Source organism: Lampetra planeri, chromosome 14 (genome assembly GCF_965212315.1).
Source record: "Lampetra planeri chromosome 14, kcLamPlan1.2.h2, whole genome shotgun sequence".
NCBI lineage: Eukaryota > Metazoa > Chordata > Hyperoartia > Petromyzontiformes > Petromyzontidae > Lampetra > Lampetra planeri.
The window spans coordinates 6,458,000-6,481,034 of NC_136120.1; the positions used below are offsets into that span (position 1 = coordinate 6,458,000).

Consider the following 23,035-nt stretch of genomic DNA (forward strand, 5'->3'; position numbering starts at 1 on the left):
TCTTTGGTCACCAGTGTCATTTTCCTCTTGTCTTAGGTCACCATTTTGACAGGCCTCTTGTCTTAGGGCACCATTTTGATGATGTTAGGTCACCATTTTGATGGTCCTCCTGTCTTAGGTCACCATTTTGATGGTCCTCTTGTCATAGGTCACCATTTTGATGGTCATCTTGTCATAGGTCACCTTTTTGATGGTCCTCTTGTCTTAGGTCACCATTTTGATGGTTATCTTGTCTTAGGTCACCATTTTGATGGTATTAGGTCACCGTTTTGATGGTTTTTGCTGATGGCTTTTGCATATGCATGGAAGCTGTGTGCTTTTTTTACATGTCCATATGTCGTCGGTATTCCACATATCACACGTTGTTTTGAGTATAATTGATCATTGGGAGTCAGCTCAGTCCATCCCTCCTGTGTTGATAAGTATGGGAATCACATTGTGAGAAGGCAACATTTTATCAATCTATAAAAAAAAAATCAGTCTCTGACTTAGGAATGTGGATGTTCCCAACTTGCTGCTCAGAACTGAAACTGAAATTAACCTCACCCCATTGCTGATGTTAGAAGGGAGTCGATTCAACATAACTTTGACTTAATGACAAATATAAACTTGCTTTATAACCAACCATAATATGCAAAACCAAGGTAAAATAAAAGTTTGACGTGGAAATCAAACATAGTTATCATTTAGATGCCCCCTAAACTGACCTGATATGGCTTTTTGAACATCATTATAAAAATCCATCTCCCTTCTGAGTCATTTAATTAAAGTTAATTAAAGCAGCCCATTAGCGTGATTATTTGAAAATGAAATGCAGGTTCACATGTTTTGATTATTTTGGCATAAACCAAATAGAGTGCTGTGGATGTGGGGAATGTCTAATTAGAATATGCATGTCATGATGAATGCCAACAAGTCTCATGCCTAAGTGAAGGTCACCTTTACTCTAATGGCATAAAAGTTTGAGGTTCACTGATAGATCGAATTATATTCATTACATCATGATTTTGTGAATTCATTATTCATGACTTAATGCATTAGTATTTACATTCACTTAAGCACGAATGGGAAACTAAATATTTATAAGGATTGGATTTTTGGGGGGGGAATGGTTCCAATTAGTACAGTAATTGGTGATTTAAAATTTTGAATTTTATAGACAGAGAATTTCGATATAATTAAGTGAGGATGCTCTTGTGGTGTAATGGTTAACACACCAGACCGTTTCATCTCCCGGCACTGCAGTTTCTGAAATCCCCCGGCCTCTGTCCACCAAGCAGGATCAGTGTTCCATGGTTAGTCAAATGGCAGGTCATGTGCAGTGGTATGGTGGGCTAATGTGTGAGTACTCCCACCTGTTCAAAAATGTCTGGCCACTGTCAAAGGAGACACCAAAATAACCTCAATAGTGGCTCGTTAGAGCTCCCTCTATTGGAGCCACTTGGACCAGCAATAGCATGAGCAATAAATTGCACGGCTGCACCTTTATATATATATTAATTATAATGCATACTCAGCATGTTGAATGCTGTTCAAATCACATTCATAAATGCAAGATGTATTTATGAATGTTTATGTGACGAAATTTAAGCACAGTTTTTATACAACTTTTGTATATTATAACATTAATATTTCTTTACATTTCAATTATTGAGTGATTTATTTCTAGAATAATTGTTATGTAAGCGATGCAACGCACATTTGATAAGATGAGTTAATTATTATCATTGTCTCAAATGACATTGTTAAAATAAACAAATTATTAAAAAAATACGATTTTTAGGGTAATGATCAAGGCGCTATCAGATGTGGCATTAATGCCACAGATGGTGCCTTTACAAAATGGAATTGGTGCACACAGTAACAGAATTTTATTTTCCCCCTCATTATGAAATATTTGGCCTGATTCATGTAGCCATAATGGCCATCATTTTTTGTGAATTGACATCCATTTTCACAGGAAATTGGACCCATTCGGCAGTTTGAAATTCACAAGGGAATTATTGTTGTACCATACACAGCCTATTCTGCTATAATTGTGGAATGGCCCAAAGTGAGCGAGGCTTCGAGGTGGAGCCTAGCTTGCGATGATACCCGCGAAATACAGACGCATTCCACCACTGTGTGGGATCCGGCCAATTATACTTTTGTGATGAACGCTGAGGGAGCTTCGTGGCCCATTCCTCGCTCATTCATGGTGTGTTTGTTGCCTTCATCCTCCAACATTTTCGGGGGGGTGAATTTCTGCAGTAAATGTCGCACAGGTTTTTGAACCTCCTGTATTCTACGGAGGTGCAGGCAATACCAGTCCAGCTCCTGACAGAGGAATGGCAACCCCTCCTCTGCAGTGAGCAATCAGACATATCATGTGGCCATGCCCAGTCACCTCTTCTTTCCCAGTGCTGATGTTCACATGTACAAGTCAAGCTCAGATATCATGCTTCTACCCTTGCTGTGCACAGCGAGGAAGCAAAATCGGGTTGCCTGCACACTGTGCCAACAGCTGCACCACCACCCTGCCCCCCACCCCCCGGGATCCTCGCAACCCACCTCCCACCCACTCCTCTCTTTATCCCATCACACACACACATAAAGTTAACCGGAGTAGCTGAATAAAGTTATGGATCAAGTTATGTTAGCGAGCACTTAACCGACTAGGTACGTAATAAATGGTGTGGATAACAATGCAGAGGCTATGGCACCTGAATATACCATGACAGATTATCATTTATGACTGAGTTGACCTTGGAGAGGCTCAGCCATGGATGAGAATCGAACTCAAGTTGCCTGGGTTATAGCAGAATCTGCTTATCACTGCACCACCACTACTCACTCTTCACACATGCCCACCAACAACATAAAATACAATAACCATTCACCCCTATTATGTGATGTCGCTAACATTTGTTTGCAATAATTGGTGCGAAACAAGTCCATGTGAAGGCTCAATGAATAAAAGCAATAGGACACCCACGTATTACGTGTCTGTCCTGTGTTCACTCTATTAGTATTATTAGTCCCATAGCCCTATTCAAATTGCTAACAGCACATTGGGTGCGGCTGTTTGTGTTTAATTTAAAATAAGAGTTGGGATGAGCCTGACCTAGTTGGCACATGCCTCACATCTGATTTGCTTCACTGTCATTTATATTTACTTGCTCTTGGACCAATCAATAAAGCATAAGTGAATCTTGTTTTTGGCTTCACAACTTTTATTCCAAGGGTTAAGCGCACATCGTTGTCTGTGTCTTTTGTAATTCAATGTAGTTTGTGGTTTATCCATGTGTGTACCACTTTGCAGTACAAAGGGGATAACATTCCCATCATTTGATATACAATATGCAGACACGTTCTATCCACCACATAGTTTGTCTACTTTTTTTCTCCCAACTTATATTTATGTCATGAGAAAGTTGGGACATTTCCACTGAACATCGCATCACATCTTGTCAGAGAATGGTCCCAGAAGATGATATCATGAAACTGCTTCGGAAAGCACTTCAGTAGGCCTCCTTTACCTCCATGGATGGTGCAGCTTGGTACATCCTTTGTAAAGAGTGTTCTGCACGTGACAACTAAACAAATATTCCAGTCTGCATAGCTGGAATTTAGTATCTTAAGTGGCAAGTACATTTAACACGATATAGTTTGCGCAATCATCTGTGACTGGGCTGATAACATCAGCCGGCTACTCTTGGTAATCCCGTTTACTCCTGGTTGGTCAAATGGATTGAAATCCAGGATGTAAGTTGCTATGGATGTAAAACATTCTGAAAAGTTAAATGGTTTATGTTTCATATATAGTATTTATTGTTATACGACATATCTGTATCTTTTACATTTCATGTTATAATACAAAAAAACAATAATCTACCAAGTGGTTCCTCTTATGGCCCACTTCTAAAGCTCAGCTTTCCATTGGTTACTTAACCATAAGGTCATATAAATGACACATACACATCCCCAATTACGATACAAACCTGCCCAGATCCTTCATGTGATTACATTTTTCCGTTCTTAGCAAGCATGCGGATATTTTATAAATAAAGTTGATAACATTAAAAAGTAACATTTTTTAAATTAACCAAAACAGTACAACGTTACAGAGTGAGGTTACAATTTACGCACAACAGTTGAGATATTAAGATTTTTATATTAAATGCACAAATTGTGCTGGAATGGGGTGCTTTCATGGCACCATGTGCTCATGTTTGGAAGTCAGGTCTTGCCTGTCCTCTGTTGGCTTTCCATCCACGCGGTGGGCTTACATCCAGCATCACACTCTCACACTTGTCAAGATTCCCATTATCGGCACAAGACTCCTGCTGACAATTGGGATTTCCCAATTGCAAATTGAGTTTCACAATGTGGAATTTATAATTAACCTTTACCCGGAGAGACATGCAAAGCACAACGTTTCGTACCTTAATAAGCGGTAGAGCAAATCCAAACTGTCCTTGGTCTGTGTAGCTAGCTGTTACTGTGGCAAATCAATTGCATGATAATTGGAAGGTTTGGTTGAAAGTTGACCATGTGGTTGAAAGTCAACTCATGACTGTTTAACACGTAGGATTTAACGACCATGAACTAATGTCTGGTCTCTGCTATAGGAATGTGGAATTTCTACAACTGGCTTAGAGCTGTCTTTTTCCCAAAAGTCTTTTAAAATAAATCTGCCAAATATCTAAAGGACCTCCTGACTCCGCAAATTCCCCAGCAGCAACCTCAGAAGGGCCTCCATGTTTTGTTTTATTGCAGCTATTAAAACTAGAGGCTGACCGAAACTGAATTTCTGGTTTCGGCCGAAACCGAAACCAGACCGAAAGTTAAAATTTGACTTTCGTCGAAACAGAAAGGTATATAACCGAAGCTACCGAACACAATATTTATGAAATGTCATGTTACTTTTATTAAAAATAAATCTAGAACTAATAATTCAGAGCCTGCAGTGAGAGTCGCTAAATATCAAATCTTTAGGTGTAACTTATTTAGTAATTATATCCAAACAAACGAATGTTGTAGTTAACCGCATTCTCGCTCAGCAGGTTGCTGGGCCTTGTTTTGATCAGAATCGACTTTAGTGAAGTAATGCCACACCGCATGTTTCGACATTCTTGACGGTGATTAACTGCTCCGTTTATTAACTTTAATTTTCTACTTCACTCAGATTCGTAATTTCGTTATCACTAATTCGCTAAGGAACTATTAACTAACGAATATCAATATTGTCAGACTTCGAATCTCGGTATCAACACACGTGTAGACTTAAGCGGACGCAACACATAAGCCAAGGCGGGCAGGGCAGGCGGCTGGGAACAGACAACAGATGTACTTTGTTGTCGTCCTACCAAAGAGACTCCACCCACGGATGCAGATGCAAGCTGCCGTCTGTTGACATGAGTAGACCAAGCTGCTGCTGCTGACGTGTGTGTTTGCAGCCTATCGCATAGGATTGCCTAGCGCCGACTGACCGACCGATTGCAGAGAGATAGACGTAGCACTAGCGTTATATAAAAAAAATAGATCTTCGGTTGACGACCGAAAGTCAATATCAGTTTCGGCCTAAATCGAAACCAGACCGAAAGTAAAAAATTTACTTTCGGCCGAAACCAAACGCAAACCGAAAGTTAAAAATTGTCTTTCGGCCGAAACCGAATGTATGCCGAAAGTGGCCATTTGCCAACTTTCGGCGACGAAACCAAATTTCGGTCGGCCTCTAATTGAAACTGGTCGCTCCTGCTCCACCAGGTGAGCGGACAGAGGCCTGGGCTCAGGTGAGAGCCTGTGCCTGGCCTGAAAGGGAGAGTCATCGTTTCTTTTCGTTTCCCTTTCTCGCTAAGACCTGCGGTTACTGCTGCCTTTCCACCATGGCGCAATATCCAAGGCTCGAGTGTCTTTCGCGAAGGAACGGTTTAATCTGCTATCCACCGCCCGAGATCACAGCCGACATCGTCGCTGCTGCTGTGGCCACGTGTGTGGGCCATGCGGGCATCCTCACCGCCCAAAGGCAAGACCGAGGTGTGGTGGTGTACGTGACCCAGGAGAGTATGGTGACGCGCCTGGTAGAGACGGGGCTCGACGTCGGGGAAGGGCTGTTTGTGCAGTGCACCCCGCTCTCGTCGCCCGCCATCAGGGTGATGCTCTCAGGTGCGCCGCCATTTCTCAAGGGCACCGAACTGCGCCGAGATCTACAGCGCTTCGGCACAGTGATCTCGAATATAATTATGCTGCCTTTGAGGTCGAAAGACCCAAAGCTAGCACACGTTTTGTCGCTGCAGCGTCAAACGTTTATGATCTTAAAGGAAGGCAACACGGAATTGGATGTGAACTTCAAGTACACCATTGATGGTCACGTCTATACCGTGTATGCCTCCACGGCCGCGCCGAAGTGCTACGGGTGTGGTGGTGTCGGACACACCCGAAAACACTGCACGGCAAACAAACAGGAAAGGGGAAAAGCAGCTCCGCCTGCGCAGACAGCAGCAGCAGAAGTGCGGGAGCAGCAGAAGCAGCAGCAGGCGTCGCCGCCGCGGCAGCAGCTGCAGCAGCAGCAGCAGGCGCCGCCACCGCGGCAGCAGCAGCTGCAGCAGCAGCAGCAGACCTCCACCGACTCTGCTGATGGTCACGCGCAGCCAATGGCTGACGGCGGGGAAAAGGGTTTCACCGTCGTTGAGTCGAGAAAGCGGAAGGCGAGAGGAGGCAATGCGGGGGGGGGGGCGCGGTGGCACCTTTCCAAAACGCGTGGCCGCCGCCGCCGCCGAGAAAGACAACAGCGACAGTGACGAACGGGACAACCGCCCGAACGCAACAGCAGGGCGCGGCGGTGAGGCCGAGCCACAGGGTGAGGTGATCGTCATTGACGAGGCCCACCGGCCGGTTGATGCCGAGGCAGAGGGGCGACCACCAGACCCGGACTCTAATTGAAACTAGGTTTGGCGATGGGTCTACGCTGCTGTTGCTGCTGCCCCACGTGACTGGATGCTCGACTCCCTGCCCTCCCTCCACCGATTCCAATCACTCCTCGCTCAAAGCGTTCTCCGTGGTGGTTATTTTACTCGCTCAATCGTATTCGCTACACCTTGTACTCATCTTCTCTCTGACCTCTCTGACGCTTCGATACCTCGCCCTTGTGTTTGGTGCAATTGTGTCTTTTTTCCTTTGTTAATATTGTTCATTTATGTTCTTTAAACATCATTTTTGCCCAGACGCACCCCCCACCCCCCCGACCGATCCCTAGTTTTGAGGCTATATTGTACCGAGATTGTTACACATTATCTTCAGTTTTTTCCCTCTTTTTCAAATCTTCTCCGTATTCTGTTTTTTTTAATTAAAATAAAAATACATTATTTTTGCATGCACCTACAACACTTTCTATTCCGTTGTTGCCTGTTTCCCCGTATGAATTACTTTGTTGTTCTTGTTCTGTGCTGATGCACCACAGATCTCGCTTGCAAACTAGTTGGGTCAGTGGCTCAATGGGATTTCCATGTAACAACTAAATATTGATTGATTCACACCGAGGTATGATCTCATTGAGAAACAATGTCTTCTGCAAATGAAGACCCACGGAGAATAAACGTCACGTGTCATGCGCCAAAACACAGTGGGACCTTACGATAATGTATCATCTTTCTGTTACCACTTGATTTAAGTTGCTATCCACACGACCAATGATTGCCTCTAATGTATCAAGGCATTTGTAGTGGATTCCACTGAGTCGCAGATGTACTTCTTGAGCGGAAACACATTTTTATTAACACCAACACATAACACAGGGGTTACTGCCCCTTTACCAAATAACCAATGGTGGTGGACCACCAGGCTAACTACGCTAGTTACTGGGAGTAGCTACAACGGGCAGGACCCTAGCTTGGGTCCTCATCCACGTGAAGGTCACTTCTTCTCGGATGTAGATCATAGATCTTCAGATGACGATAGCAACGCTGAACCCCGGTCCCTGTGCGGAGCCGGTTTATATGCTCCTGGGTAATGACTGGCCCCGCCCTTAACCACGACCACCTTGGAGAAACCTCTTGTCGTTTCTCGACCCTTCCCGTAGGATCTCACCCTGACACGTGACCACCCCCAAGCCCCCACCTAGGGCCCTTGTGTAGATCTTACTGGTCACGTGCCTTCCAGGGTCAACCAGATTGCCATGGCCTAGGGTAACCTCATCCCATGGCTGACACTCTCATACTCCATCCTGTCGGAGTCAGCACTGCATGCCACGCGTAGTGCCACTGCGATATCCCAGCACTCACCGAGCCCCCTCTACGGCTGGTACTACACCCACCTAAGGGGTGTCCGTGATGACAATGCATCGCACGACGTGCCTTGCGAGAGCCGGCATTACTCAGTGACATTCACGATGTCGCTTCATACGTGATGTCCACAATGTGAGTACATCGCACACCGTGCCCCTCTAGGGCCATCTTTCTACACAGTGCTTCAGATGCTGCTGCTGTTGTATGTATAGTGAGTCACTTCTGAGACACTATTTTAGAAGGTAACAACGTTTATTCTACACTATATATTTTACACACTGTTCACACACGGGATAACTAATTACGGGTGAGAGCAGCCAACATGCTGTCTGACCCACGACGCCAGAGACGGAGACGAAAACGTAGCACCTCGGGTTCCATTCCACCTGGAGACAGCCCTGATTCAGCCTCGGGGCTTCCCTTTAATGCCCCTCAGCGTGGCCTGGCTCTGCCCTCGGCCACGCCCCCTCCTGGAACCCTCCAGAAGGTCCTGGGCCATGCTCCCTGTGTCCCATCCGTCATATTTGCCCTACATCCTTCACCCCGGCCCATGACGTGCTTTGCCAGCCGGCAAGGGTGACGTATCCCCACATGCCCCTCTCCACCAGCAGCCAGTACCAGGCCCCCTAGTGACCCACTCCGTGGCATTACCTGCTGTGATGGCGGGATAGCTGCAATACCATGCTCTGCCTGTAGGACTCATATGCCTCTCTCTGCCAGCAGCCAGCACCACGCACCCTAGCGACTCACTGTGTGGTATTACATGCTGTGCTGGCTGCTACACCCATATATCCTTATTCTATTGTACCTATTGCTATGCGCCGTAGTGATCCATTCTATGTCACTACATCACCCCCCCCCCCACCCCTTAAAAAACACAGCCGTCCCGGCTGACCTCCCACACCCTGCGCAGTGGGACGACCCATCCGGAACCAACAACAATTCTGACATGACAACAACAACTGTCAGCACCTTTGCACGAGTCAACACAACAACGACAACCATAAGCCTCCCTCGCGAGTCAACATAACAACAACTGTTAGCCCCCTTGCGAGTCAACACAACAACCAACAAAAAAATTTGCGACGCACCGTAATAACCCACCTCCGGACTTTAAACAATACCTGACAAATGCTGGCCCGCCACAGCCCACGAACCCAGGAAGGACCCAGTTCAACCGGCAACACACAGCCCGGCTCGTGTCTGTGACCTCTTGCCAGACGGTGGCGGGATAAATAGGATGACTGGGGCGGTCATTTAAACCGCACAGTTCTCGAACGGTTCCTCGTCGCCGGGCCCCCGGGTGGGACAAGGGCGGGTTTCTCGGGTGCCCCAGGGACTAATGGAAGATGGCCTCATGGGCGCAGCCCCTCCGGGACAAAAGATGGGGGGGAGAAGAAGCGATTGTCGGCCGCTCCTTCCTCCTTGGATGGCTTTCCGACGGCTTAACGGGTGGTTCCGTGGTCGTCAAGTGCTGGATTCATTTGGGCTCAGAGGAGCGGAGGTCGACGGGGTGGAAGACGGTGGAGGTGCGATGAACTGTCCCTGCTTGGCGCGGCATCCCTTGGAAACTTGGCCTCGCAGGCCACGCGTCCCAAGGGTGGGCATCTCTGAGCGTGAAGTCGGCAGCGTCTCAAATTTGGCGGGAGCAGTTTCCCACCCATCATATGCCCCTCTCTGCCAGCAGCCAACACCACGCACATTAGTGACCCACTGAATGGTATTACATGCTGTGCTGGCTGCTACACCCATATTTCCTTATTCTATTGTACCCAGCGCTACGTGCCGTAGTGATCCATTCTATGTCGCTACATATGTATAGTAAGATTATGAGCTTTAAAAATGCATTAATATTTTTTCCTGAAAGTAATTATCTTATGTTTTGTACACTTTTATTTTTGTGTATACATCCGTAGATGTTTTATTTTTTCACGTGCAGCATCTTGAGGCGATTTTATTGTCATGGTGTCCGTATATAAACGAAAACCCAAATTAATCGATTGAGCAAACTGCACTTGCCGTAAGTGAAGTTGAATCGTGTCTGAAACGTGTAATAATCTCAATTCCACCTCGCTTTTTTTTGCAGTGGATGGACACTGGTCCAAGTGGACGAGTTGGAGTCCCTGCTCGGTGAGCTGTTCCAATGGCACGCAGCAAAGGACCCGGGATTGCATGGAGCCTTCATTCGGGGGCTCCGACTGCAGAGGCAGTGTGTCTGAAGAGCGCCCTTGCTATAATGCTGACTGCCCAAGTAAGATGGTTTTATATTCTTCTTTTTCTGCATTCACCATGGTCAATTCACTGCTGAATGGAGGTCTCTCCGAGCTGTCGCTGCCTCTTTTAATCATGCCCTGTAATAATGATCCACGTTGAACCTGCACACGAGTTAATTCCATCGCTCCATCTCCTCATACGGATGGCCTCTCAGACACGTTCCATTTCCTGGCTGCAACTCCATCGTTATTCTTGACCATTGGCCATCATCCCTTCCAGTGATGTGTCTTCCCCAAGACCACGTTGATATTATTATACGGTGTATGTTCTGTAATCCATGTGTTCCTTTTTCTGTATATCAGTGTTATTCCAAGCTTCCATCTCTCAATTCTCTATGCACTTATCAGTGTTTGTTTGATATTTTATGAATATTTTCATTTTATTTTAGTATTACGGTATTATTGAGATACCACTGCCATTGACCACAGACACCATTTTTGTATCATAATGGGCTTCATAACTACGTGGCCTAGTGACAGCTAATAACGTCTGGTTAATCCACCTGGGAAATCAATTCCCTGCTATCGATAGCATTTAAGAAATATCTATATAAAAATCCCCATACGTAGCACTCGACAAATAGGAAGGAATAACCCGGGAGTTAAGAACAACCAATGTTGCTATGTGCTTTAAAAAAACATTGTGTATTATGGACACATACACTACCTCGCAAACACGTGTATAATTACAAAAAATATCATTGTAATCTTGTACATCGCTAAGTTGCACCTTTCTCTGTAGAATATGCATTGACAGTGCACGTGACTACACACTATCTGGGAGAGATTGTTATTCCTTTTTCAATTGTAACATCACAACAATACAAAAATATATAACTAACATTCGAATAGACGGTGACACTGAGAGTGGGAAGATATATGAAGAGGGATGAACATGCAAGACAATAGACATATAGACCACAGAGAACTATATTTAAACAATTTGGAAAATTATGAGAAACTAAATCGGTGGTGAATGCAAAACAAAAATAATAATAAAATGTTTTAACACGCATGAAAGTGGAAATGTGAAATAGGTGATGGGTAAATCATGAATAGGAGCCATTAGATACCGAGATTAAAATATAGCGCATGACAGAGACAGAAAATAAGACTGGCAGAGGAATCCATCCATAAGTTTCAGGAAAAAAATATTGTATGTACCAGGAAACTAATCATTCTTTTTACTTATAGAAATAACGACTGAGTTTTGCAGCAGGAAAGTATTATATACATCAACTAGTATGATATGAGCAGTCTATATAACCACACATGTGCATATATACTGTTCACACATACACATAGCTGATGATGTAATGACACACATATAAGATACTTTTATAATTCTTAGGGCTTCATGTTAATACCCCTGGCTCACAGAGCGAGACTAAGGCACCTTGAAGAATCTTAGGGTTTAATTTTGTACGTCCAATAATCAGAGAACCAGTATTGAGCAGCGCAGCCATGGGCATCCGTCTCATAATGAATACGATTTTTAAAGGGAAATCAATTAGGGAATTAACTTTTGGAGCATTCGGTCTTCAAGAACTACCTAATGCAAATTCAAAGCGTGTGGTGGAGTGTCATGTTTTAGTGGAAATGACCCACATGTTAAGTTAATTAAAATCGTTGAGAATTCTAAGAGGAAATGGAAATTACGTCCCAAGATGTATACGTACAATGGCAAGTCAAAGTCAATTGTCAAATTATCTCTGCTCAAGTAAGCGCTAGTGTTCCTCTTATCTCTGCCGTATGTATGTCCATTGAACTAATTTCGCAATGTATGTAGCCAACCGTGCTTATCGGCGGTGGAAGGACAATAAACTAAACTAAAAAAGTTGTAAAGAAATTAGTTTTCAATCTCGACTTAAAGGTGCAATGCTCCTGTGGCTTCCTAATATCAGAAGCAAGAGCGTCCCAGATGGCCGCAGAAGTACATCTGAATGTGTGTGATGTAGTGCCCGTCTTTGTTCTGCTGGAGGCCAGTATACTCATAACAATGAATATTGACAGCAACATGCAAGGTGGTAGTGTTTTTATAAACACAGGAGGAAAAGTAAGCTGTTATTACTCCAAGCAGGGTTTGAACTTAACAAGTTCTCGTTGTGAGTCAAACCCTCTAACTACAGTGCCAATCACATTCAATCCGCACACAGACATCCACACACATAGATGCCTGAAATCATACAGGAAAGCAGCATGCTACAAACTAAGAATCACATATCACCGAGTGTCTCTGATCTTTACATTGCTGTGCAGGTCTTTATAATTTACTGAATAATTCCATCTCACATTTGTTTTCATCCAGAGCCAACACAGCTTCAAAAAGATAATTGTCCCAGTCATTGGAATCAAACCACTTATTTCAAGAACTGCCTCACCCAACCCACTAGGCTGTTGTTGAAATCATACACACTCTTCGATATCTTTTAATTAGATGGTGCAATAGTATTGCTCGTGCCTCAGCAAAAAAGACCCTAGGTTCGATTCCTGACTCGGTGTGGAGTTTGTATGTCCCCCCCCTGTTCTACACGGCTCTCTGATTTAATTCCAAGGCTAAAAGAATGCCACTGGTATTGACCAAACATCCAATATTGAAACATTACCTGCAAATTACTCAACAGGCATTACAGCCATATGTTATCTAGAGGCCGACCGAAATTCGGTTTCGGTTTCGGCGCCGAAAGTTGGCAAATGGCCCCTTTAGGCATAGTTTCGGTTTCAGCCGAAAGTCAATTTTTTACTTTCGGCTTACTTTCGGTTTCGGCCGACCTCTAATCTTAACAAGTTATTGTGTGTTGAAGTAATCCTGCGGGTGCAACGTCACATATCTGCCATGACCAATTAACTGCTCACACGCAGTGCAGTACTTGTGCACGATGGCATAACCGTAAATTTCTTTAGATGTTCACATATCCGATCTGTTCACATATCTGACTATATGAGTTGGATATTCGGCGTTATACTGTGCTATATATTTGCAAGAGAAGGACGATTTGTGGCAATGTCACGGCTAATTTAGTCACCTGCTGTATGATGTATTCTCATTATATATTAATTAACAGGTGCAGGAGGTTATTTGTTGAATCCCCTGGTGTAATACACCCTCGCCCCACTCACCCCGGGATATTTGAAATACATTTGCTGGAATTTAATCAGGCAATCTCTTGGTGGATTTTTTTCTTAGATGTTCATAACAATCAGGAATAAAATGTAAAAAGTTGCTCATCCCGTGCTAAATGCAAATTAAGGAGCAATTTCCACAGTGCAGCAACATCATTTATTACCAAACAAAATGTAAATATAGGCCGGTCTAACAGCTTTAACGCGAATATATTTCACTGTATATCAATGCGGGTTAACATTAATGGCAGCAAGCCTACTTATTTTCATAATAATTTAGGGAAAGGAATAAAAATGTGTTTAATTAAGCTGGCGCTTTGGTGCTTTTCTACTGGCTATGTATATCATATGGCTCACACCCTTTAGGGCAGATGGCACATTTATCACTGCTTGGGCTATGCAAATAAGCCCCTTCAATGCTCCGCACAATATTTCAGAAGTAATGGGTGACCACTGTGGTTAGGGTGCTTGAGTCACTTTCCGAAGTTTCCGAGTTTACAAGCCTCTTTGGAGATTGACTTGGAACATGGTACTTCCAGGGCAAGATACAATATAAAATGAGTCCCATTTTTCTTTTGGATGATAAAGTTCTTAACTCTACTCATCCCGACAATACGAATATGAAATTTCCACCACAGGCTCAGGGCCACAAATGGGCTACATGAGCACTCTCCCACTGCTCACACATGCATGGGAGAACCTTGAATACAATAGGCTTCAGCAAGTGAGTGCACACATTGTAACTTGTCACGCATATTGGTAAGTCATCTCTCCCTGTTCGGTAATACTCCAAATTTGTATGGGCCACTGTTTGTAAGCTCAACGTCCTGCCCCTGTGCTGAGGGATAGCCATGCGCAGCGGATAAGTCACGGATGTCTGCACTGGCGCAAGCTGCACCGGCCAGCACGGCTGCATGAGTAATGATCGCACGACGTGCAAAATTTAATGGACTAATTTTCATGAGCAATGTGGCCTTGTGTCTAGAGAATCAGATATTTCAATTACACCCCCCGATTCCATCAATCCAGCACCTCGGGAGGCTATTTACAGCTGTACGAAATCATTAAATATAATGAAACTGGCCCAAAATGCTATAACGATGCGTTTGGACAAATACTATTCAATTATATGCAACAGTATGGATATAGGTATTTCATGATTTAAAGCAGGTTAGACACATTTATTATCCACTGAGCAAATGCTTAAATCTGGGATTTTAATAGACCGTCGATAAAAATTATCATATATTCACACTAATAAATTGTATATGCACGTTGCCAAAGATAATAATTTGTTTAATGTATATGTGCCAATATTGATTGTAGGGTCTGTCTATTTAAAGTTATGGTAGTATCAAATAAACAGAAATGCAATTTCAATACATTTGGCATTTGCAATTCAAGTGCTGTTATGTCCGCTTTTTTAATAGCTTCAGAGATGTTTGTGTTACATTCCAATGCAAGAACAGGTACTATTTTATAATAAAGAGTATATAAAAAATACCTGCATTATGTGATCCTCATTATTGTTACAACACCGTGTAATAAGCGCTGCTCTTTGATACCTTAGTGGCATTTCCATCTGCCTGGCTTACATTTACAAACGATCATCAACAAATGAAGACTAAAATTAACATCGTGCCTTCCAGCCAGGGTGAGAAACACAAACAGATTCGCAGGGAATATGAACACCGTGGAGAACGTTTATCCTGACGTGCATGTGCTGCCCATAACTGTGGGAAAAGGCTACCGCAGTATTGGCTTTGGATTAAAATTCTGCACAGAGTGCGATAGCACAATAAGGTCAAAGCAGGCAAATTGTGGGATAAGAGGCAAAATATACCCATCATAAACATTGCTAAAATATGCTATCCGCTGGAACATTCCAAATCACAAATAACTGGTCTTTACAATTGAATTGAGGCTGTGAGGCATGCCTCTTCTGCTCTTTAAAACGTGTCAACATGTTGAAGCCGGAAGATTAAAGTTTATTTACAGTCTCTCTGTGTGCCACGTCCTTTCTCGAAGACGTCAGCAATATTGTCCTTCCATTTAGCTCCGTCCATGATATTACTCAAGGACTCTGCATTTATTTAGTCACAGATGGGCATTGCTGCGAGGATAATACATATTTTATTTGAAGAAGACTTTGCTTATCAATGTTTTTTTTATTTAAAGTATCCATAACAATGCTAATGATTATTTTGAATCCGTTTAGTGATTACTTACCATTTTCAGAAGGAACATCATCATAGATTTTGTCTTATCAAAGTAACATGTAATGTAATTACTAACATTGCTTTCTTATAAATTAATACATATCAGGGATCTTTGACCTTGAAATATGACAGCACTGTACTGATAATGTAGAACCCCGATTAGCACGGTTGGTGACATACGGTGCAAAAGAAGTTCCAACATACATACATTTCCTCGCACTGCTGCCATCCTTGCATTGACCCAACAAACTGACGCCAGAATTGTCCCATTAAAATTGGAAATTTTTTATTTTAAAAACCTCAAAGCTTAAAATTATTTACATAATGCAGACTTGATTTCTTGAAAAAGGTATCTATTTGGAGTTTGAACACCATAAGACCTGTTTTATTGCCAGATAGGGTAAAACCTATTTTTACTTTTCATACTTTATAGATGTTCGACCCTTGTGTTGAGGTCTAAGTCGCATTTCAAAATAACGTGGCTCTAGAAAAAAAGGTAATCCACGTTTACAAATGAACAGAGAGTTATAATCAATGAGCAGCGTGCCACTCTACAGGTGAATGAATTACACTTCGTCTATGCAGCCTTTCGTCATCTTAAGGCTTTGTAAAAAAAACACATTTTTGAATACATTCCCTATCGTGTGCAAGCAGTCGACATTGGTCATAATGTTTTATTCATTTTGTTACAGGCTCTCTAGAAGAGTTAAGAAAATGCAACGGTCGAAAATGCACAGGTGGATATTCATTTGATGTGTATGTGTGTGTATGTGTGTATATATATGTATAAAAATGAATAAAATGGCGAGCGGTGGCATAGCTGTTAGCGCGCTGCACTATGAACCCGGCCACTTGGGTTCGATTCCTGCTCACGATTGACACCAGTGGCGATTATCTGGATCAGTCCTGGGCGTCCCCTAGGTCGACTCAGCCTCAAATTAGTAACTGATGCGGTGTGCAAACATCGCTGCTAGGGAGATAAAGATGGCTGGGCGTGGTGTTTGCCACCCACCCCCTCGTGTGTCATACTGGCCTTTATAGGTGCTCGCTAACAGAACTTGCCCAAACAGTTTGTTAAGGCTATAGGGGAGGGGGGGGTATTTGTCTTTGTTTCACACTGCACAGAATAAAGACGATACAATACAAGAGTGGCCATCTCATGTTAACCAGGGAGTGCAAGTAAATAACTAAAATAATTGTCTCATTTTACAACATGAAATTATAATGCTCCGTAAAACACAAAGGGTTGTTTTGACATTGCTTGGCAAAGCTTTTAAACATGCATCTTCAATACAGATGTATCCTGTCAACATATTGAATCGAATATAAAAGCACAGCTTTTTTACGTTGAAACTTAAAAACGCATGATCTCAAGTGAAGTCAAACTTAACGGTGCAACCCTACGGCTACGTGTTCGTGCCATTTTCGGGCCTCCACGTGTATTTTTTGCCGACGATTCGATACTGACCAGACCTTGGCATAGGTGAGAGTACCCACACTTTACCCCACCGCATGCTACCTGCCGATCAACTAATTGTGGTGAACCCATTCATGCTGTTTGGTGGACAGAGGCACGGTGATTTTAAGACATGCGGACCCCGTTGTTCCAACTGCCACGGCAGGAGAGTGCAAGCCCGCTGTGCTAACAATTACACCACAGCAGCATCCCATGGCTTAATGTGTGAGAAATGAAACCATAATAGCATACAAGAGTGGGTGTTCAATGCTACTATAATCCAGATAATAACTTCATTTGACATTTCATATGACAGTGGGTGAAAGCCAGTTTGGCAGCGCAAACTCATGCGGTAAATAAAACGCACACATTTCGTTTTAATAATTTTCACAACAGCTGATGACAATATAAAATTAAAACTCTCCCTTTGTAGTTGTGGGCTAATTGGTGTGTGTTTGTGTGTGGTGGGGATTTGGGGGAGGTGTAATATGAAATAATTTCAGTTGAAAATATCAGTGACAGTTCTGGTTTTTATGTCCCCCTCCACCCCGCAGCTTTACATGAATTTTGCGACCAGGATGTCCACATTGGGCTGACGTGGAAACAAATATCAGCCGGAGAAACCGCCATCAATCGCTGCCCACCCAACGCCTCTGGTGAGGAGGGTGATTATTTAATTAAAGTACCGCGCGCACTCCACCTGAGTGCCCAGATTACATTGGCTTGCTATGTCGCAAACACTGATGCTGTAATCATTGTACCAGCTCCGTGAAAGTGGCAATTTGCAAAGGCTCTCGTCTTCACGTTATTTTTGTTCTGTTGTCAAGGTACACGGGCTTAAGTTGACAGAGAAAATTAAATGTTACTGGAATGCCTTGCCCTTGTGTTGTCATTGAAGTCTACAACAGAAATTTATTTGAACAACCAGTGGGCATAAAAGGTTTTTTTTCAATGTACGCGACGTATGAATTATTTATTTATCTTACCATTGAATGTAACATAAATAATGAGTTTGGTAAGGGGTCTTGTTAAATATCTTGAAGGCGATGACATTTAATCAATTGACTGATGTATTGAGAACTATTTTCACTCCGCAATCTAAGACACCTTCAAGTCATCGTTTAGGTTTTATTTTATTTTATTAGTTGAAAGGTAAAACATTGTAATTAACCTTGTGACCATAAATCCTTTATGCTAGTTCTTATAAAAAAAACTGGGTTACAGAGCAGAATTCTACTGGCTTATGGTAGTTGCTTTAATTATTGCTAACGATTATGTCGTAGCTGTGATGGTCAAAAATGAAATTCAAAGTGTCTCTGTGCTTCAAACAATTAATTGGGCAGCGCTAATCTTCGCTGGTAGTTTATCTGAGCCAGTGGTGGAAATCCTCATCCCCATGGCAGGGAAACTTGTCTGTGGCAAGGCAGCTGTTGATACGATTATGTTAGAGGCTAAACCCAGAAATTAACATTGAGGCACTGTTAAAACAATACAACAATTTATTGCCGCATGGGTACAAAAATAATAAACTTAACTTTCGTCATCGTTAAAAACAACAACAGCAACAACGATAAATGCAGCAACAAACAAAGAATACAAAGTAATAAAATAGTCAACATTCTGTATGTAATTACTTTTCTGTGAATACATTTCCCAGCTTAATGTTTGTTTGTTTAGCTGCATTTGCTTAATTGGGTGAAACTACAATGTAAATGTTATATCCATAATATAGGTTTTTAGGGTTAGATTGCGTAATTATATAAATGTGTTGTTAAACCCGCCACCACCCCACACAGCCAACTAGTATGGGCTGTCACGTAAACATAGCATGCCAATTCATCACTATTACAGCACACCAGTGTGTTGGAGAGCCAAGCCACAACATTTACAATCTGAGTACGACGTTTCGTCAGTAATTACAATGATTACAATTTGCTTCATCAGGCGACAGCCAGATTTGTGGAGAAGTCCACCTGTTTCGTTCCTCTTATTGAGGCGTAGATGTCGTGACCATACTTGTGGGGGGATTAATGAGTCAACGTACATTATGCACGTGCATGATGCGAGCCCATTGACCTTGTACTTCCTGCCCATTATGTGTACTAAAATAGCTGTACCAACGGTAATCCCTATTGAAGTATGGTGGCCTGTATAGGCATGCATTTAAATAATGTATTATTTGATGATTCGCTTCCACGCAGCACGAAGTCGGTAGCTATCCGAATGGTTCAAATTATTTTTACTTCTTTCAATTTAGATAGATTCTCGAATTAGTCTTGGCCAGTAGTAACTAGTATTGCACAGACCTTCAACATGATCAAAATCAATTGAGTGTCCTTGTTGGCAAGCATGTTCTGCTACTGCTGACAGTTGTATTTTGGAGTATTTAATACTTCTTTGGTGTTCTTTTAGTCTCCTGCTGATCATTCGTTCTGTTTGCTCAACATAGCAGTTGCCACAAATGCAATTAATCCGGTACACACCTTCTGTTGATAGCTTCCGTAATTAATCTTTCGTGCCAGATATTAATTTCTGTATTTTATGTACCATGCCAAATCTGAATCGGATGTTTTGTTTATCCAAACATCTGGCAGTTTATCAGTTACTCCCGCAATGTACGGTATTTTAATATGTTTTATTAGTTGGGCAGTTTCAATACTCGTGTTATTTGATTTGGTTTGGGCATTCAATGCCCTGTTGATTTGTGCATAATTGTAACTGTTCAATTGCAGCGCTTCTTTAACATGTTTAATTTAACTTCGCAGACTATCACCATCTAACACTTTCTTAGCCTGATGAATGAGCTTCTTGATGAGAGCAGATTTCTGTGCCGGGTGATGGTGTGACTCTGCATTCAGATAGACGCCAGTGTGCGTATTCTTTCGGTAAACGCTGTGTGTTATTTTATCATTTCGACCCCGTCCGAGCAGAATATCCAGAAATGGTAGAGTTCTGTCAGCTTCCACTTCCATGGTGAACTGGATGGATGGGTTTTGCGAGTTGAGATGATTTATAAATTCATTAAGTGTATCTTTGCCATGTGGCCAGGCCACCAATGTGTCATCCACATATCTAAACCAAGCAGAGGGTTTTAGTGTGCTTGAAGCTATTGCTTTAGTTTCAAATCTTCCATTTACAAATTCGCCATCACAGGAGACAAAGGACAGCCCATTGCTGCTTCTTCCTTTTGTTTATAGAAGTCACCTTTCCACAAGAAATAGGTGTTCTTTAGACAGTGTTCACCTAGTCGTGGGATAAATGATATATATATGTATAATTTCCAAAATGTCACCATTTTAGCTACCAAAACATAAATAAAATTATGCCATCCCCATCCTACCAGGCAAAGCAACCTGGCCACAAATGATAGCTCAACAAAGTCGCTTATATTTTGGACATTTATAGCAGCAACATATGCTAAATAGTCTAAACCAGTAGTTATTCACCTTTATTGCAGTCTTGCACCCCTTTGGTTCTGAATCGTTAAAAACATACAATGTTAATAAATACATAGGCTTGATGAAACAAAGTAGTTATACTTACGTGCCTGTGCTTAATGCATGCCAGGACGATTTACCTTTAAAAAAATCTGTCATATCTCGCACCCCCAGAAAGGGCAACTCACATCCCCAGGGGTTTCCTGCATCTCAGGTTAAGAACCACTGGTCAAAACGCATGTTTGAAATTATATTGCAAGCTTCACTTTACCACCTACACTCTAATCCATATATCAAAGGCAAAAACGAAAGGGTCTCGCTGTTGGTGCAGGCATTAACGTCATTGTCAGCCCCGAGCCAGTGCTGGTAATTCCACATTTCCATGGTCGGGGACAATCTCTCTAGAGTAAAACCACAGTAAAAAAATTATGTAAAGGTGCTACCCAAAAATGCCTTGCTCACATCACTATTGCAAGAAGGGCCTCCCCGCGCTAGAGGGGGCTCTACATTGTGACCCTCTAGAGAGTATTTTGGTCTACTCTTCCACACTTGGCAAACGTCTTGGAAGAGGTGGGAGGACCCACACTTTACCCCACCCAACGCCACCAACCGATCGACTGTGGGGGACCCATTTATATTGCTGGAAGCGTGGGGCGGGGGCATCTAAGAAACTTGGTCATTGTTTCAAGTGCCCTGTACTTGGAGGTCGAACGGGTGATCTCTATGTGCTAACCATTACATTACAACAGCACGCATAATCATGTTAATACATGTAATGCAGTAAACCAATGGGCCTAATACATATATCTATTTTGAAGATACCAAAACATAATTGAGCATATGGTGCATTCTTACAGGTGTTGACAAAACATAATTGAACAAAAAAACATCTTTCTGCTGTCTACCTGTGACGTGATTTTTTTTCTCCAGACTCATTTGACTGTGTGTGTGTGTTTACATGCGCAGGGATCATCACGCGGAGATGCTCATTGGATTCCCGGGGGCTTGCATACTGGGAGCCACCAAGCTATTCACTTTGTGTGTCACATCATTTCAACATGCTTCTGCAAACGGTAAAGTCTGTAATTATTTTCGGACAAAATTTTTGCTAGATGAAAAAAGGAAATATTTGAAGTCTGTGTTTGTTGCAATGGGGGTATTATAAATAATTTTCAATTTAGACTCCACCAAGTCCAATTTTTGCGAGGAAATTGCAATTTGTTGTATTGTGTTGGTGTGTGCACATGTGCAACGTGGTGTGTGCTCTGGTGTTACCGGCAGTGGTAGTGTTGAGGTTAGCGGACTGTGTTACATACCTGATAAACCTTGAGTTTGATTCCCTCCAACAGCCAGCATCAGTAGCTAATATCTGAGCCACCTTTGATTTCTGAAACAAATATATTGATCTTCATAGACAGCACTTGCCCCAACAGTCTGTTCTGGCTATTTGGGGATTGTTTTTATCTTTGTGGTATGCATGCACATCGGTGTGCATATTTGCATTTGTGTGTAATGTGGTTTCACGTTTGAATGCACGTGTGTTTATATCCTTACAATGGCGAGCGGTATTACAACAGTTAGCGCACTGCACTACGAACCCGGCGATCTGGGTTCAATTCCCGCTCACGGCCAACATCAGTGGCGATTATCTAAACTGGTCCTGGGCCTCCCCTAGGTCGACTCAGCCTCAAATGAGTACCTAGTGCGGTGTGTAAAAAATTAACCCGTAAAAACAAACTTTTTCACTATAAATCCTTTATATGTGTGGCGGCTAGAGTCCTCTCGTCCTCTGGCTTGAGATGGCTGCCACCTATGGGTCAGATGATTGCCTGCTACCATTAAGCAATTGGTAATTAAATATTATTATTTTTTTCCTAAAAAGTGTAAAATTTTGAAAAAAAATGTTCACGAAAATAAATTGTCACGCACAACGAGTCTGTGTGCAAAATGTCAGCTCGATTGGATCACGGGAAGTGGGTTAAAAAACGACCAAAAGATTTGCACGGTCGTAAGCGCGCAAGCAAGCAAGTGAACTTAATATAAAGGATTTAAAAACACTGCCCCCTCATGTGCCATGCCGGCCTTCATAGGTGCTTGCCAACAGCACCTGCCCCAACAGTCTTCTAAGGCTATGGGGGGATCTTTGCCTTTGTATATCCTTACATGTATGTGTGCTATAAATAATGAGGGAGTCTTCGAGTAGGGGTTAATGCACTGCTCTTGAATCACAATATGTACATTAATCTGTCCATGGCCTTTACTA

General features: G+C 42.7%; 1 protein-coding gene across 1 annotated transcript in view; it reads left to right on the forward strand.

The window, feature by feature from the left end:
• LOC144722257 (adhesion G protein-coupled receptor B3-like) overlaps positions 1-23,035 on the forward strand; it is a 94,662-nt gene that overhangs the window by 11,720 nt on the left and 59,907 nt on the right. Inside the window, exons 4-7 of the mRNA XM_078600350.1 lie at positions 10,351-10,515; positions 16,572-16,616; positions 17,890-17,991; positions 21,739-21,845. Coding sequence (XP_078456476.1) covers positions 10,351-10,515; positions 16,572-16,616; positions 17,890-17,991; positions 21,739-21,845 — 419 coding nt within the window. The remainder of the gene's footprint in view (positions 1-10,350; positions 10,516-16,571; positions 16,617-17,889; positions 17,992-21,738; positions 21,846-23,035) is intronic.